Source organism: Enhydra lutris, unplaced genomic scaffold (assembly GCF_002288905.1).
Source record: "Enhydra lutris kenyoni isolate GAN:26980312 unplaced genomic scaffold, ASM228890v2 scaffoldscaffold20, whole genome shotgun sequence".
Lineage (NCBI taxonomy): Eukaryota > Metazoa > Chordata > Mammalia > Carnivora > Mustelidae > Enhydra > Enhydra lutris.
The window spans coordinates 7,136,136-7,154,456 of NW_019154104.1; the positions used below are offsets into that span (position 1 = coordinate 7,136,136).

At 43.7% G+C, this 18,321-nt stretch overlaps 1 protein-coding gene across 2 annotated transcripts in view; it reads left to right on the forward strand.

The window, feature by feature from the left end:
* Window positions 1-18,321, forward strand: part of LOC111148667 (potassium two pore domain channel subfamily K member 10) — a 126,271-nt gene that overhangs the window by 62,733 nt on the left and 45,217 nt on the right. For both annotated transcript variants that reach the window (XM_022505435.1, XM_022505434.1), the window contains exon 3: window positions 13,348-13,465. In XM_022505435.1, the coding sequence (XP_022361143.1) occupies window positions 13,348-13,465 (118 nt within the window). The remainder of the gene's footprint in view (window positions 1-13,347; window positions 13,466-18,321) is intronic.

Consider the following 18,321-nt stretch of genomic DNA (forward strand, 5'->3'; position numbering starts at 1 on the left):
TCCACTGATTGCTGTCTGCGCCAGCCCCTGTCCCAGCCTCCCGCCCACATTGTTCCTCATGTGGTTTGGGAAACACTCCGGAGAAACTCAGGGACCCAGAAGACTCAGGCAGCCCCCAAGGCGCAGGTCTGCGGAACGACAGAATGGCCATCGTTCTAAGGTGTAACTGAGTGAAAGGGCCTGTGATCTCTGACTGAGGGCCTGACTGAGTTTATCCCTGACTGAGGTTTGTGGATCTTCTAGTTTGATGCCCTGGAGCAAGCCACTTAACCAGAGCTGGGGCTTGGCCGTTCCACCCAGAGCAGACACAGAACAGCCATCCATTTCTGGACTCTCGCTCCTGAGGCGACCCGAGGGAGTCTGCAGATGACTGTAACAGAGAGATTTCCTGCAGAGCTGTCCTAGTCATGAAAAACAGCTCCTGCTTTTTGGTCATTCACTTCCCCCTAGGCACTGTTCTAAGTGCTTCCGTGTCTGACCTCATTTAACCCTTGCAGTGAGCTGACAGGTAGGTTCCATCACCATCATGCCATTTTATGGATGAGAAAATTAATTCCAAGAAGTAACTTGTCCTAGGTAAGTAACAGTCAGTATGTGATTGAACGGGGATTTGAGCCTTGGGACACCTGACTCCGGGGCCCATAGGTCTAACCATTGTGCTATGCTTCTTACTTGTGTTAATGGAGAGTATCCCCTATAGTACATCTGGGCCTTTTCTGAAAGCTTTTACTCCAAGGAAAAGACTGGAGGGAGAAGGAGAGATTTTTAAGGAGGCGTGGGCTGTCTTACTTGGTACTGTAGCAGGTTTATGTGGACCATTGGATTTTCAAGAAGGGGGTATCCAGGAGAGGAAGGAGCATGGGTATGAAAGTTAGGTAGACTGGGTCCCTGACCCCACTGAACCTAAGGCTCTTCCTCCTAAGAAAGGGTGGGACAGTCCTTCTCATTCAGAACAGGAGGAGGAGGGAAGAACGAAACCCACACAGAACACTACAGCCTGGCATCTAGCTGACATTCAGGAGACTTTATTTCCTTGAACTTGATTTAGTGGCCACCCAATCCCAAGAACCTCTTGATCCTCACTGCTCTGACTTGCCTCAAATGCTTACTCCCTGCTCCCAATACAATAGTCTTAGAAACTTTTGCCATGGCTAGTCTTGGAGAAAGCAGTAACACGTTCATCTTCTGTGATCCTCAAAGCATAAAACCATGAGGTGGCCTCCTTTACTGATGGGGGGAGGGACCCATGCCCCAGTCCGGGTGGATGATGTTAAGTGAGTTGTTTTTCAAGCTGTGAATGCTTAAATGTTGTAAGGCTCTGAATGTCTCCAGTGTAGCTTGTGGGGTCACATGACTGTCTTTTCTCCAGGTAATAGCCATGTGGAAAGGAGGGGTGATTCATGGGAGCTGGTGTAGTGTTGCAGGAGGTGCTCACCAGGAAGGACATGGGCATTTCCATTGTAGTGCAGGCAACAAGGATTCCTCTCTCACTGGAGGCCACCCCTGGGGGCAGCTCGTGTACGCCCCCTAGCATGAGCAGGCTACCTCACTGTCTGGAAAGTTGACTTTTTTCCTGGTGTACTTCATTCAGACCTTGCTTTGGCAAGTTCCATAACTTCACAGAACCCTCTTGACCTCAAAAATGGGCACTTTCTCTTCATGGTAGTCTCTTTATCTGAAGAAAACCTGAAGCTTTCATCTGCTGGCATGGCCTAGGTCTGGAATTTCCTGGAAGTATGAACCTTTGGGTGTGGGTGTCCCTTCTCATCCTACTATAGCTCCCCTTCCTTGACTGGTTCATGTCTTTTTATGTTGGTCAACAGGACCTCTGCCATTGGTTTTCCTTTTATGATCTCTTGGGAATTTGGATCCTTTGCTAGAAAGTGATTAGAGTCTTAGATACTTGCTTAGTCCTCTGGGATACTGACGCATTTCCCTGGCTCTGCTCCTTGGGCCTAACCCCACCATGCTTTGGTGGGACACAATTTCATTTAAGATACAAGCAGTTGTGTGAGAGGACTGGCTACTGTGTTGTGTCCTGGGTGTGGACATTGAATGCTGTCTTGGTGACCCAAGCTGCTATTCTGCAGATATGGGAGGACCACAGATCAGGAGCTCTCAAAGTCTTCTCTTCAGGAGCAGCAGATGTTGGTTAATCTGCATGAGCCATGAACATTCCCCAAGGCCGTGACATCTACCATTCCCTTCTTCTGCCAAGCCCCAAATCCCTTAATCAATTACTCCCTCATTCACTCACTCATTCATTAATTCAACAAATTTACTGATTTCCTGCTGTGTGCCAACTTCAGTGCTAAGTCCTGGGGACACAATTGTGAATAAAAGTGGGGACATATAGTCCCTGGAGCTTCTAGCTAGGATGACCAATCATCCCAGTTTTCATGGTTCCGGAATACTTATTAGTAACATCCCTTTCTCTCTCAAAAATGTCCTGGTTTGAAAGATAAATTTTATGCTTACCCTACTGATAGGTAGTAAGGGAGACAAACCTTGTGCATGTAATCACATGAATCAGTATAAATAAAACTGAGATGAACACTGCAGAGGAAAAGGGGCCGTTGGGCACACGAGCAGGAGAACTGAGATAGGGATGGGGATTCCAGGCGGGGAAGCTGAGTGCCAAGACCCTGTGGTGGGAGGAGGCCCAGGATGTCTGAGGACTTGAGAGAAGAGGAGCATATATGGCTGGAGGTGAGTTAGCAAAGGGAACTTGGTAGGAGATTAGCCTGGGGGCAGGTGGGGGTCAAACCATGCAAGGCTTCATGGCTCTTTCAGGTAGCAGAGTGGCGTGATCTGATCCATCAGTACATGACCATTTTGGTCCCTTACATAAACCCAGAGGTTAGCAGTGGTTGTCAGGAGCTGATTTTAAACCGTTCATTCATTTAATAACTACACATTTATGGAATGCCAATGACGGGACTCTGCTGAGTCTGGGGCTCTGGATTTTGGAACTGATTTACCTTTAGAGGTGCCTAAACTCCAGTGCTGGGGGAAGCCTTTGTGTACCCTCCATGGTGGGTGGTACCCTGCTTGGCCCCACAGCACCCAGCACTCACGTGTGCCTCGGCCCTTGATAGACCTGTGGAGGGAACGTCGTTTTTCTCATCTGTCTCCTTCCCACAACTGTGAGGTCTTCCAGGTTGAGTCTGTGTCTTTTATCCATATATCCCGCATGCCTGGCACAGCAGTCAGCCCATAGAAGATGATTGATGTTTGAGGAATGAATGAATAGAGCTTTTTATATCTGTTTTGGAGACCAAGAGTCCTTTATTCAGAATCTTCGCAGAAGCAAAGCAGAAAATTATTTTGTTTCTGGGCAATAGAAGTCCTTTCTTTTTAGTCTGGTTGGAAAGGTACTTCTCTCAAATCATCTTTCTGCCTTTTTTCTACATGAGCAGATTCTCTTGGTGTCCCTAACCTCCAAAGCTTTACATATTTAGGAATGCAATGATTTTTTAAAAAGATTTTCTTTATTTATTTGACACACAGAGAGAGAGAGAAAGGTCACAAGTAGCAGAGTGACAGGCAGAGGGAGAGGGAGAGGGAGAAGCAGGCTTCTTGCCGAGCAAGGAGCCAGATGTGGGGCTTGGTCCCAGGACCCAGCGATCATGACCTGAGCAAAAGGCACATGCTTAACTGACTGAGCCACCCAGGTGCCCCAGGAATGCAGTGGTTTAAGGGGAGCGTGGCACCCGAGCCCCGATTCAGCAGTCTGTGGCCATCCTTGCTGGGAGTCGGCGTGCGGAGCCAGTTAAGCGTTCTCCTTCCCCACCCTGGGGCATCCCTTTTTCCGCAGCCTTTTGTGCAAGAAGTTCAGGCCACGGCTGAGGCAGCAGGTGACCTCTGTTGAGTGCAGGGTTCGGTCCTTCGTGCCCAAGGACACAGCTCCGATGAAGAGAAGTGACCCCTCCCGGCTGGTGCCCTGAAGTCAGAGGCGCTACCCTTTCTCCAGCAAAGTGGTCATGCGGAAGATTGTTCTGTGCATGCAAGACCGGGCCTGCAGCCCCCGCCCTGTCTCTACAGGCCTCCTCTTCATTATTATTATTGTTCTTATCCTTGAGACTGTGATTCCATCACTGTCTAGTGAAGTTCTAAAGCTTTTAAGCCAGAAATTAAAGAGCTAATGGCAATTGGCATGCCGTTGGAAAAATGAATTTGAAAATGAGAATTGTGTTCCGCACCCCAAAAATACTCCCATAAAAATAAAACAAAAACCCAGAAATGAGTGGTACGGTGTCCACATTTCTATACAAATGGGCATGTATTTGATTCTTGTTTAAAGTGAAGCGGAAATCTTACTTAATGAGATTTTGACAGTGTGTGGCTCATATAATTATTTTCATTAATTACAACCAAATTTATTCATTTAGATATTAGTTGAATTTAATGAATTTATTAATATTAACTGAATTCCTGTCACGTACCAGGTGCTATGCTTGGCGCTAGTGATTAGAAAACAATAACAAAGGAAGCAAGATGCCTTCCCCTATCCTCCAGAATCTTCCAGTCTTGTATTAATTTGGTCACTAGCTAACATTCGCATGGTGTTTGCTCTGGCCAGGCACTTAAATATTTTAACATTTAATGTTTAAAGTGGTGCTTCGAAGTAAGGGTAAGAAACTGAAGGGAGATGTTAAATAACTTTCCCAAGCTCAACTGAGAGGTAGAACTGGGATCTGGAGATGAAGAGTCTTGCCCCAGAGTCTGTGCTTTTTAACCACAATGCTCTACTCATGCACAGGGAGACTGACTTGGCTTGAGGAGTTGGTTGGTGTCCGTTATGGCTGGTGCTAGAACAGAAGCAAACACTCAGGGCCTTATTCACAGAGCAGGAATCTCAGACTCAACCTGTGGGACCTCCAAAAGGACCATCATTCACTGCAGAATAATGATTAGCTGTTGGTTGTGCTCTAGAGGGACGTGGCTTTGTGTCCTCACATACAGTGTTGAGGCTGGGTCAACATATTCTGTTGAAACCAGAGTTATGGTTATGGTTATCCTTTGGTTCTGTGGTTAAAAGTAAGTTCTTAGTCTCTTTTGAGAACGAGGAAAATTCTTTTCCTTTTCTGTGGACAGAAGTGATGGAGAGCTTGACAATGTAGGTTAACTTTATGGAGTGAGGACTTAACCTTTCATTCTTTGAGAAATGAGGACCAGACCACAAATTCTTACTTCTCTCTATTGTCCTATTTCATGGGGGAAGACGGTGCCATAACGGATGAGCTTTAGCACAATGTTTGCACGCCAGGCAGAGAGCTGTCTTGGGGAGAGACCCTGTCTGGGGCAGGGTTGAAGGGGTGTACATTCAACCAGTCCCAGCTCTGCCACTTACTAACTTCTACAACTGTGGACAAGCTACTTCGTTTTCTGTTGTCTCATTTATAAAACGGGAGTCGTAATGTGACACTTGATACTGGGTTTTTTGTGGAGGGTTGAGTAAGAGAGGAAGGCACATTGCAAATGCTGGCTACTAGGATTATTTTTATGAGTATTCTAGAGCTTTCTTCAAAGTCTCTGGGATTGTCTCTGCTTTCTTCTGTCCCCAGATCAGAGTGTACTCATTAGAGATTATAGGGGCTGACACAATCTTTGAGGGGGCCCAGGAAATGAAGTATTAATTTGGGATCATGAGGAGTGTACATCAAGGACCCTAGGACCAGGGTGACTTTTCAGCAACATTTGGCAAATTTGTTCCTGAATCCGTAGAGGATGAGTCCAAATGGAGATGAAAGAGTGACAGTTAATCAGAAAGTTTATTGATCTCATGAGAGCATATATGATACCCCAGTTCCTTACGGACTTGATGCTTTCCTCATGGTTTAAACTTTCCCTTATGTAGTCAAAGAGAGAGAGAAAATTAATTCTATATTGTGAGACACAACTTGGAAAATAAAAGAGCTCCCCCAAATATGGCTTGATCCCACCTGACAATATTTAGGTAGATTAGTCATTAGTGTATACCCAGGTGCTAATGAATTTTTTTTTAGACCAAATATTTTTTTAACGATTATTTATTTATTTTCTTGAGAGAGAGAGCACCCTCAAGCACACCAGTGGGGGTCAGGGATGGGAGGGGAAGGGCAGAGGGAGAGAGAACCTGAAGCAGACCTCCCGAGGAGCATGGAGACTGATGCGGGGCTTGATCTCAAGACCCTGAGATCATGACCTCAGCTGACATCAAGAGTCGCTGATTCAACTGACTTAGCCACCCAGGCACCCAGTGAATTGAGTTTTAGTCCATTTACCCCCACCAAAAATTAACTCGTGGTAGCAAGGAAAGCCACTTGTCTAAGATCATAGGTTCTGGAAGTGCAGTCTAGCCTACCTTGGGTTTTGCTCTTTTATTCTCTAAACAGATTCTCTACTCGTCTTGTCTGTTCTACAGGTGCCTTCACTTTAGATTTAAAACCAGGCTATAACGTTTTGATGAAAGCCTGCTGTCGGGTACCCCAGGAAGGGCTAATATTTGCACATATAACTGGATACAGTTAGGATAGCAGGAAAATACACACTGTCATAATATTCACCAAGGCACGGAGGGTGCCTCTTGCTTTTTGTTTTTATGGTCTGGCCTGGTTTCTGCGAACACTTCTTTGTGGGAGATGCTGAGGGGGTACGGCCGTAGGGGGCCCAGCCTGGGTGGGAGCCCACTTGTTCTCTGCAAAACACGGAGCTGGACCATGATGGTCTGGGATGGGGAGAAACGAGAACCCCAAGGATGGAGAGAGGCTGTCTTTCCAGCATTTAGGAAGGCGATCTTCCTGTTGACAATTCTAATAGCATTTGCTTGCCAGCTGGGCCATGCACGAGTTATGGGACCGTGGTCAGGGGAATTGACTAGTCTCAATCTCAGGTGCCCCAGTGGGTGGTACTGATGTCTGTCTCACAGCGTTATCATGAGGGTTAACTGAGTTCCTCTGGCACTGTAAGTGCTCGGAAAGGATTCCTGTTATTATTAATATTATTATATACGAAATGACAAGGCACACAGCTCAAAGTTTTATATCCACTGAAAAAAAAAAAAATCCTGACAACAACCCTGCAGGGAAAGGTTTCCTCATGTTATAGATGAAGAAACGGAGATTCAAAGAAGCTGAGTAACGTGCTCAGGCTGAACATTTCCCACTTTACCGCAGACTCTCTCTGTTGCAAGAATAAGTGCTGATGGAGGCTGTCCTCTCCGCCTCTGGACCGAGGCGAAGACCTCTTGCAATCTGCCACAGATGTGCCTTGCTGGGGGTTGGCTCCAGATTTCCTCTCGGATGCCCTCCCACTGTTGGAAATATGTTGTGATGTCATCTCACACTTGGACGTAAACTTGCCCCTCTCCTAGCAGCAGAATATTCGCTCCCACCACTGTGAAATATTTATGTGAGAAATGCTTCTGGAGCAAGAGAAATAAAAAGAAACCATGGTGAACAACTTAATATCCTACTTCCAGTTCTTACCTGAGGCCATTCTGCCACAGACGCGGAAGGAGGTGGAAAGATGTCCTGTCCTGTTACAGGGGTTTTGAATCATTAGGGGCATTTCCGAGTGGTAATGAATGTGTTCTGCCAATTGCCTTTCTCTGTCTCACAGGGTTTGTGGCTTGCCTTCTGTCCATTAATGTCTGAAAGTGTGCTCTCTTTTAATACATTTATGAAGTCACTTTTTGTACCCACTCCCTCATCCTGCCTTGACCTCTGGCTAAATATCTACTTCATAGACCCCTTTGCCGACTGTGCCCTCTTGGGACTAAGAATGTGGTAGGCACAGAACCAGCTTTGGGTTCTCATCTGAGGTCCTTTCCTTTTGTCCGTTTGTCCTTTTGGTACAAGCTATTAGTAAAATGACCCTATGTCCTGAGCTCCCCCTGTCTTGTGGTCCTAGCATGGCCCTTCACAGAACCCTTCTTTACTGGGCAAGTGTCCTGGGTTGGACGTGGGTCAGATGATCACTCTGGCTACTGGTGTTCAGGCATATGACACTGATCGGCCGTATCCATCAGCCAGTCTCAGACACGAAGAGTGATGATTGTTGCACCCTTTTTTGCTTTTCTTTCTGGTGCCACATAAGGCAACAGAAAAACAGATTATCTCACCGAGTACACAGATCATCGGAGAAAAGCCACAGACAGTTAGTGGTCCCCCGTGGGTCATCATTCATCCCACTGTAGTGCTAACACTCATGATGGTATCTTGCGCCATCTGCAACAGTGATTTGGACGGCCTGGCATTGTCTAATGGGATTACAGCACCGGGGTGGGAGGGGGAAGTTGGTGGGGGTACCTGGTGGGGGGGGGTGTCTCCAAAGGATACCTTTGCCTTCTCTCTTCCATCAGCCTCAGACCCACCTCACTTTCAGAGGGGCTGCGGTTTCTTTGTTATTCCTTTTGGGTGGTCTTGACTCCTGGGGGTGGTGGTGGGAGGATGGGGGAGGGGGACAGACTCTTTTATCTAGTTGTTCTCCAGTTGTGTTGAGATATGATTGATATATAATGTGTTAGCTTAAGGTGTACAGTATGGTGGTTTACATTTGTATATTGCAAGGTGATTACTACCATGGAATTACATTATAGCTTCATCATGTTACATAATTGCCATTTCTTTTTTTTTTTTTTTTGTGGTGAGAGTACTTGAGATCTGCTCTCTTAGCAACTTTCCAGGGTATAATGCAGTATCACTAGCTGTGATCACAATGCTGTATATTGGGTCTTCAGAACTTACTAATCTTATAAGGGAAAGTTTGTCCCCTTTGACCAACATCGCCCATTTCGCCCACTACCCAGCCCCTGGGCAGCCACCACTCTATTCTTTTAGTTCTTGCCCCATTCATGTTAGCTCCCCACCTTCTCCTTCTCCTTCTCCTTCTCCTTCTCCTTCTCCTTCTCCTTCTCCTTCTCCTTCTCCTTCTCCTTCTTCTTCTTCTTCTTCTTCTTCTTCTTCTTCTTCTTCTTCTTCTTCTTCCTCTTCTTTTTTAAAACAATCATTATATTTCTTTTGTGGGTCTACTTTCTTATTACATTTCTCTGCTTTTACAAAGAAGTAAATTGCATGGCCTAAATTTATTACTTTTGTTTGTTCATTCACTTATTAATGATCTGAGCATTCACTCATGAGTTGTTTACTGGGTAGTTGGGTGGGTGCTGGAAATTCCAACTCAGAGGCTATAAAGTAAATTAAAGAGTGAGTGGAATTAAATTTTAAAGTAATACCCTCTTATCCAGAGTACTCTTTCCCTGAAGCTCTCACATCATATCGAGTATAATTTCTTTTTGGGTCCTCATAAGGGCTTTCTGAACTTGATACTGGTTGAGCTTCTAAGTGTATACATGATGCACATCGGGTCTGAGATTGTGGCCCAACATGATGCTGCTGTTGGTCACATCTCTCCCCTATAACTGATCTTTTAAGTGAAGTAGTACACAGCTCAGATGCATCATTTCATTATCTATGTGCTCAGACATTTCTAATAGGCTGGCTTGTCTTCACTTGTGCAGCCGGAACGCAGAGAAAAAAACACGAGAGCAAGCACATTTAATTTTAAAATGTTTTACTTGAGTTCAAACAATTAAAATGATTAGAAAATACTTTAAAAATTAATAAAGTTGGAACTCTGAACTCCATCAGAAATATTCTGAGTTAAAAATGATGCCATTAATTCCAAGTGCTAGACTGTTTAACCTGGGTTCTCTTTCTGTGTGTATTAGCTCATGTGTGCCATTTTATTTTAATTCTGGTGGTTTGCCGGAGTCTTTCTGACCCACCCAATCCAGACAGAATAATCAAACCTTATTCCCAGGACTGGAGATTGTCCAAAGCTTCACCAAGGTCTTAATGACTTTTGGGAGAGTTTCTTTTTCTCCTTGTTTCGGGTTCCAAACCTTGTTTTGGTCCCATCGTGCCCGTAAACAGCTTTATATTTAATTTCCACAAAAGCACTTCCTGAAGGTATTTGTGTGTGTAGCCCACTCTACTGTAGATTTGGGAAAGTGAGAGAGGGATTGATATCAGAGATCTAAGCAAAGTTAAAGTTGGATGCTGAATGGACCGGCCTTTCAACGTCGCAGGCTTTGCTGCCGCTGAGCCCGAGCTCCCACGCATCCATGGACACTCCTTTCTCACCTTTACTTCCTTGTCTTCCTGCTTTTTCAGGGCTTTTGCTCTCTTTTCTCTGTTTCTTCCCTCTCAGGGTATAACATCAATTGTTCCCCATGTTTATTTATTTTTTAAATTTTATTTTAAATGTAGAACAGTTAAGCTCTCTCCAGCTGCAGTAGCCAAATGATGGTGGGTGCCTGCCTTTACATGTGGTCTAATTAGAAATGATCCTTTGAGAGGTCCTTCTGCCTAAATTCTCGGGCAGTCGTGGTCTTCCTCCTCATTTCTGTCTGGAGATGAGCACAGAGGTGGGGAGAGAGGAAGGCCACACCGAGAGGAGAGGTCAAAACTATGACTTGGGCCAAGTCTGGATTTGAATTCTGGCTTCACTTCCCTGCTGTGTGGCCTAGGGCAAGTTACTTAACTTTGCTGAGCCTGGTTCCCTATCTCAAATGTGGGGATAATATTACTTTCTTGCAAGTTGTACAAAGGCTAAAATTGGATAACACACAAGTTGCAGGAAGGATAAAATGGAATAAGACTTCTAAAGCACCTGTCTGCACGCAGGAACTCAACAAATGATAGTTTCCCTCCCTTTCAACCAACACATGCTTTCCTTGAGGGCTACATATGTAAACATTAAATATTTATAAATTGCATAATTCAAAAAATGAAACTTAAAAAGGCATGTTCCTCCGGCTTTTTTGATGAAACAAATAATCATCCCCACTTGTCTCTGCTGTAAATCTGTACTTTTATGTACGGCTTATGACATTTAGGTACATTTCTCAGCACAGGTGTCTTGACTGAAGCCCAACTCTCTATGCAGCTTCATAGATGTTGTAAATATTAGGATATTGATAGCGTGCCTAGAGCTGTCCCCAAGGTTTTCCTTGCAGGTGGGCCTGGCACAGCCGAGCAGGTAATGAGCACATAAACACTAGTTAAGGCCTGTGATTTGGTCATATGGTACTCACACAGCACAGTGAAAATGGGTATTTTACCAGCAGAAGTATTTACCAGCAGAAGATGGATATTTTGCCATCTGTCTTGCTCTAAAGCAGAGCAGAGCCTCTGATGGGTAAGTGATAGTTGTCAATTAGGTCTGTTAAACATGGGCTAGGAGAGCCCGTGTGCACCCCACGAGGCCAGATTTTAAATCCTGGGGTGCCAGGGTTTATACTAGAAACAGCCTCCAGTGGACCATCTCATGTTCTTAGGACCAGGAAAGAATACACTTCAACAAAAGAGATTTTTATTTCCCTATTGTCCAATCAGTTGTCTAGGGGTCTGCCAGATCTAGCCCGGGGTCTGCTTTTGTAACACCCATGAGCTCAGAATGGTGTTTGCATATTTAAAGCATTGCTAAAGGAAAAGAAAAATAGGCAAAGGGGAAAAAAAAAAAGAGGAAAAGGTTGCTGATACCTGGTCTAGAAAGTTTGAAATATCTCAGATTTGTGAAGGTGAAATATTGGCTTTTTCAGTTAGTCTGATTTGTGGCAGATGCTCTCTGCCTGTTTGAACAAAGCTCTGTGGGTATTATTTAGGATAAATTGAATTGCATTTCAATATTTAACTGTGACCTGTTATCTCCACATGGGGTTATTCCAACTTTGTTCAGGGAACACTCTATTTGTTGTTCCAAAAGTAGCTCCTATGTTTGTCACCTCCCTCTGAAGGCCCCACCTGTCACTTCCTCACCACAGCTCCCTTGCTTGAAGGTTCTTCTACCCTCTCCCCAGGCCTAAAAGGGGCTGGCAGAGGCCAGCCCAGGAAGGGCTGCAGATGTATTTTGCACGTTATTCTGCACATGCGGAGTCTAGGCGAGGATTTTCAGCTGGGGAGCCTGTGATCAAAAGCCAGTTAAATATATGTGGTGCAGGAGTATGAGCCCTGGGAAGCGGGTTATCTGTGGGGACTGCGGTACATGCATGGAGCCTCCTGCAAGAAGTGGGGCCCAGACTGGACTCTACAGGACACGTACGATTGCGGGAGGGCATAAGCAAAGGTCCAGAGGTATAAGGGGATGTCTCATGGAGTTGACCTGCCTTGGGTTGGAGCTTTTCTAGTAGTGTGAGATGAGCTTGGATCCTCAGTGTGGTCAATTTATGTGCATTTAAGGTGTATGGGATTCTAAACCCTGCAGCCAGTGAGGAGTCATTGTCACTTATTTTAAAAGGAGTGTGTGTGTATGTGCGTGCGCGCGCGCGCGCGCACACACACACACACACACACACACACACACACATACTGCACGTTGGGGGCAGGAGGGTAGTCAAATGGCAGTCACAAAATTGTCTACTATTTGTTACCCCCTATCTCGGTGCTGGGCCCTGGGTTGAGTGCATTACACAGACCTTTTCACTGAATCCTCAAAACTCTGTGGACAAAGGCATTATTATTCCCCGTTTGCAAATAAGGACATTTGCATTTACAGAGGCTACAATAACTTGTCTGTGGTTCTGAAGTTAATAATGGGCAGAGCCTTGCTGGCTTGATTTAACAGCCCAGGCTCTCACCTCCTGCCATCCTGAAACAGGCTCAGCATAAAACATTTTAACAAAACAGAAGAGGGAAGAATGAAAAGCAACTGAAATCCTGCCTTCCAGGAATGACATTTTGGGTGACAATCTTTCTAGACATCTTTCTATATACACAGTGATATGTATGTATTTTGCATAACCCATGCCCAGATTGCCTAAATCCTGTGCCTGCAAATTTTACATAAATGGCACCGTACTATATAACCTAGTATTTTTTTTCCCACCTAAAAGTAATTTTCTAGTTTTAGTAAGTGTGTGTTTAGTATTTCATGTTATGACTGCACCCACGTTCATATAACCAGTACCCTATAGGTCATTTCAGTTTCTTTTTTTTTTTTAAAGATTTATTTACTTATTAGAGAGAGAGAGAGAGCGAGCATGTGTGAGAGTGGTGGGGGAGGGGTGTGTGTATGGGCGAGGGGCAGAGGGAGGTGTAGAGAGAGTCTCAAACAGATTCCCTGTTCAGTGCGGAGCCCAACTTGGGGCTCCATCTCATGAACCTGAGATCGTGACCTGAGCTGAAACCAAGTCAGACACTCAACCACCTGAGCCATTCAGGTGCCCGATCATTTCAGTTTCTTGTGCAAGGAAAGAATTTGAGAGCTTTTAAAAAATTTTTTTAAATTTTTAATCTTGAATCTTGAATCTTGGATCTTTAATCTTTTAATTTTGAATCTTGTGCTTTCTCGCTCTCTTTGCAGCATGCCCTTGATGCTGACAACGCAGGAGTAAGTCCAATAGGAAACTCTTCCAACAACAGCAGTCACTGGGACCTTGGAAGTGCCTTTTTCTTTGCTGGGACTGTCATCACCACCATAGGTATCCCTTTGTTGGCTAACATCTTTTTGTCTGGGGGCCAGCCTGAGAAATGGCACTTGGTCAATGTCTGGTCCTAGAACCCTGGCAACTTGAGGGTCACAGGAGGCTCATGAAACACTGTCGGAGAAATGCAGGGGTTGTAGTGGCTTTCTATAAAAGTCAAACCAGACTAAGAATTACATTTTTTAAAATGAGAGCTAGAGAGCCTTTAGTTTGACTGGACCTGATGAAATGGTCAGAGTGGAAAATCAAAATATGGACTGGTCAGTGGAGCTCAAATTCCTTTAAAAAATGTGTCCTTTTTACTAAGGCTGCCTGTGGAAGAACTCCAACGTCCTACAAAGTTTAATGAAACACAGCTGTCTCTGCCCCTCTGCCCGTCCTCACCTCCCCGTGGCAATGCTCTCATCTCTTTTGGTTGATTATTTTCATATTCATCTCCTTGTCTTTAACTACCATGCTTGTATTGCCACTTCCTGAATTTTCAGTATTAGAGGTTGTTTCTTGACCTCCAGCTGTGGGAGGGGAGAAATTACCGTGGTCCCCTCATTGATGCTTTTGCTTTTTCAAGTTTCATTTGCCCTGGGTCACCTGTGTTTCAGAAGTGGATGATTTTCCTTCTGATGCTGCATCAGTAGGTCTGTAGCGACCTCACATCATGTCACAATGCCCGTGTCATTCAGCTCACTTCATCTCATCACGTGGGCATTTTATCATCTCATAGCGTCACAAGAAGAGGAAGGGAGAATACATACTATACGATATTTTGAGAGACCACATTCACAGAACTTTTATGAAAGTCTATTGTTAAAATTATTCTATTTTATTATTAGCTATTGTTGTTAGTCTCTTCCTGTGCCTAATATATAAATTAAATTTTATCATAGGGATGTATGTATAGGAAAAACATAGTATATATGTCCATGGTTTCAGGCTCCACTGGGGGTCTTGGGACATATCCCCCTGCAGATAAGGGGGGGTGACTCTTTCTCCTTCCCTGTCCCACTGTAGAAGGATTCTCTTCCTGTCCTTCTATCTTCCCAATATAGTTTAATTAAATCAGCTGTGAGCATTTGCATGATTTTGACTAGGTAAATGCTCTTTATAACTCATCCGGTGGTGATCTACACTTACCTCTTTCTTGCATGGATTTTTGTCTTACTATATCTGTGTGTGTGTTTTTATTTTTCTGATTCTTGTGGAGTTTTATAATTTTGTATGAAGGTTAACTTTATAATCATACAGAACAGGGTTTCTCTTCTTTAAGCAGTATTTGTTAGTTCCCTATCCTAGGCGATGATGTCTTCTTCTTCTCTGCACACAATTTTAGTTGACAGTATCCTTTTAATGTTTACTTTTAAGTTATTAAATATGTTTACGGTTCTCTTCAATAATTTGCTCAATTCAAAAGGTGACTCTTGGCTCTCAGTTATTATGTATAATGTAGTCAGTGAACTTACTCAGCATCTTAACTTCTTTTACTCTTGGGCTGCTGATTATTACTCACTGACTGTATCATTCTATAACGTCAGGGTGTATGATTTACATTCTGTTCCGTTACCCTGATACTCACACTTATTTTCAAGTCACAGTTACGCATATGTTTTGTCAGTGTTCCTCTCTAGTCCTTACGTGGCTTTCCCCATCATCACTTGCTCAGCTGAAACTCATTTTCAAACAGTTGCATTAAGAATGACTCATGGAAGCAATATTCCCTGACATATTTTGCTTTGCTCAAAATGGCAGCCTTACCCTCCTTGGGCAGTATGGCTGGAAATGAAATTCTTGGCTCATATTTTATTTTTTGTGGATCTTTTGGGTGATAACCCACTCTTTTCTGATATCTGTGCTGCTGTGGAGACACCTGATGCCAGCCCAATTTTTCCCCCTTTTATAAATGATTTGACCCTTGGCTACTCAAAAGGTTATTTATCTTCCATCTGATGGTTCTAATTAGGTTTTGTCCCTTTTATTTTGGCAAAGTGTTCTTTTTAAGTTCTCTATTTTTTAAAATTTGAATTCAATTAAGTAACATATAGTGTATTATTAGTTTCAGAGGTAAAGGTCAGTGACTCATCAGCCTTATATAACACCCAGTGTTCACTATATCCTGTGCTCTCCTTAACGTCCATCACCCAGTTATCCCATCCCCCCATCTTCCTCCCCTTCAGGAAAGTGGTCTTGATTGTCATCCTTAAACATGTTCTCTGCCATGTGGTTTCAGTTCTTTTCTTTGGGGATTCTGATTATACGTATATTGTCACTTCTTTGCTTGTCTTCTGTGTCTGTCCTACTCCTCTTTAACTCATGAAATGTGGTTTCTGTTTTGTTCGCTTTATCTTCTCTATTCCTTTCCTGTTTTTGCACAGTGTCTGTTTTGCCACATGTTCCTTCCGATTTTATTTTCCTTTTTGTGATCATTAGGACTTTTTCCCCTTCCTGTTTCTTTCCTGAATTCCATTAGCTCACATTCCATTTTCCCTTGTTATCTTTCTGATTCTTTCCTGATTTCTTGCTTTTCTGCTTTGTGGTTTTTCTTGTGGGTGATTACTTCATAGTTGGTCACACTTTTTGTCTGGTTGGGTCTGTATTTTTCTGCTGAGTGTCTTTCATCCATTGTTAAGTTTTTTGCTCTTTCCACATTAAAAACGAAAAGCAATAAAAGTCTTATATTTATGCTGGGCAGATTTTCCTTTTAAATACTTGATGCCCAGTAAACTGGATATTCCTAATCCAGCTATCTGCTACGTGATTCTGGGCTGGGAGGGAGGAGAGCCAGGAGAGGTATGGTAACCTTCCAGGTAGCGCATCCCTAACTCTTCTCTTTTCTGCTGCCAAAGAGAGAGAGGGTTTCCTGCAAAAGTGACCCATCTATGTTATTCTCTGTTTAGTCCTAATTTTTTTGGAACCAGATCAAGTTCAAGGGGGCTTCTGCTGCTCTCTCTCTTCACCCTGTTTTCTACACTTGGTGCAAACAAGGATCGCTCTTTTGAAGTTCAGAATGAGATCCTCTCCTTCATATTGGATTTTTGCTGGCACTTTGAGGGGATTCCACCGATGTGGGATCAGTCCAACTCTTTTGGTAATCCTTACACATATGGGGGAAGCCATGGATAAAATTCCTCTCCCAGTTCTGTTGAAAATGAGAGTTTTCTGTCCCTCTACAAAAGTGTCATCACACTGCAATAAAAGTCCTAATTAAGAGACACAGAATTGAGAGGTGGGAAGATCTCGTCATTAACACCCTTTATGCTCTCTGGGAGGCCCTCCCTCATCTGTTGCTCTCTACAGCAGGTTCTTCCCGCTCCCTTACCCTTTATGACCACTTTTTATGTGGGTGTTGGATAGGGTGCCATCCTTTTGGGATGTACATCTTCGATAATCAACTTCCTAACTGGTGCAAGTTTCAGAGGCTAAGGATTGTTTAAGAGGTACAAGCCTCTTTTATTGTTTTTAGACCTAGCCTTTAGGACCTGTGTTCTTTCTACATTGGTGCATTCAAGAAAGTTATATGCAATAAGAAAATTTGGGTTGCAAGAGAAACGGTATTTCTTTTTAGAAAGTCTTTTAATTTAATTATATCACATGCCATGTTCACACTTGCAAATATACAAATATATTAAGATTGATTATTATAAATTTTGGAGGTTTGCATTACACTAGTAGGTTTGGGGCCCAGGAGCCTTTTGATACTCCAGACCAGACTGGATCGTTTTATTTTTTTCTATTATTTCTTTTTAAAGATTTTTATTTATTTATTTGACAGACAGAGATCACAAGTAGGCAGAGAGAGAGGAAGGGAAGCAGGCTTCCCGCTGAGCAGAGAGCCCAATGCAGGGCTCCATCCCAGGACCCTGAGATCATGACCTGAGCTGAAGGCAGAGGCTTTAACCCACTGAGCCACCCAGGTGCCCCCAGACTGGATCATTTTAGTCCACAATATTATAGCTCCTAGTGAAGGAAGCAGGGTGGCCTGGCACCATTTGGTATAAGGGTAAAATGTGCTATAAAACTCAATGACACCCAAGAGCATCACTGTACTGGATCAGAAAAGACCAGTGTCAGATTAAATTGTATTCATGAGCCTGGTTTTACTAAGATGGGGATATGTGCCATACATTTTAGGAGGATTTATAGTAAAATAATTAAAGCTGAGGAAGTCTGGGCCAGTTCAAGAGGTACATTTTGGGAAATGCGATCCAGTATCCAGTGTTGGATCCATGAGACATTAGTGTGTATTAAAGAAGACAGAAAGGAAAATCCTAATTTTCTTGCTTTATAAAATGGTTAAATCAGTGGTCTGTAGGATGCACTGAAAAACACTATAGCTATGCTGGAATGCCCACCGATGGTATTTATTGTGTCAACTTGTTAGGGTCCCAGGGGCTTGGTTTATTAAACAACAGTGTTTATTGACCACATGACCTCATGTTATGGGGAATGCTGGTTCCATCTGCCTAAAGAGAAACATTTGATATGTAACATTTGCTGCCCTTTGTAGTGTATGTACCCTGGAATCTTTGAGCAAATCATTCGTAGTCCTTGGCTTCTGCTGCCTGGTGTCCATTCACTTATACACTCTTGTCTCCTGATCACCAGTTCCTAAGTGGCCTTCTTCCACAAGGTTGGCCTCCAGGATCAAAGGGATGAATTACCATTTCTAGACCAAGAAATCTAGTGCTTTGCCTGTGTCTGCAGACAGTCCTTCATTCAGAGATGGATGTGAGATCTAGATTAGGCCAATAAGAAATTCAGTTCCTGGACTTTTGCTTAAACTTTTGAGGAAGTGACTTCCTCTCTTTCTTCCTGGAGGTAAATCTGGAAAGAGATAGGCCCAGGAGTGGCAGTCATGTTCT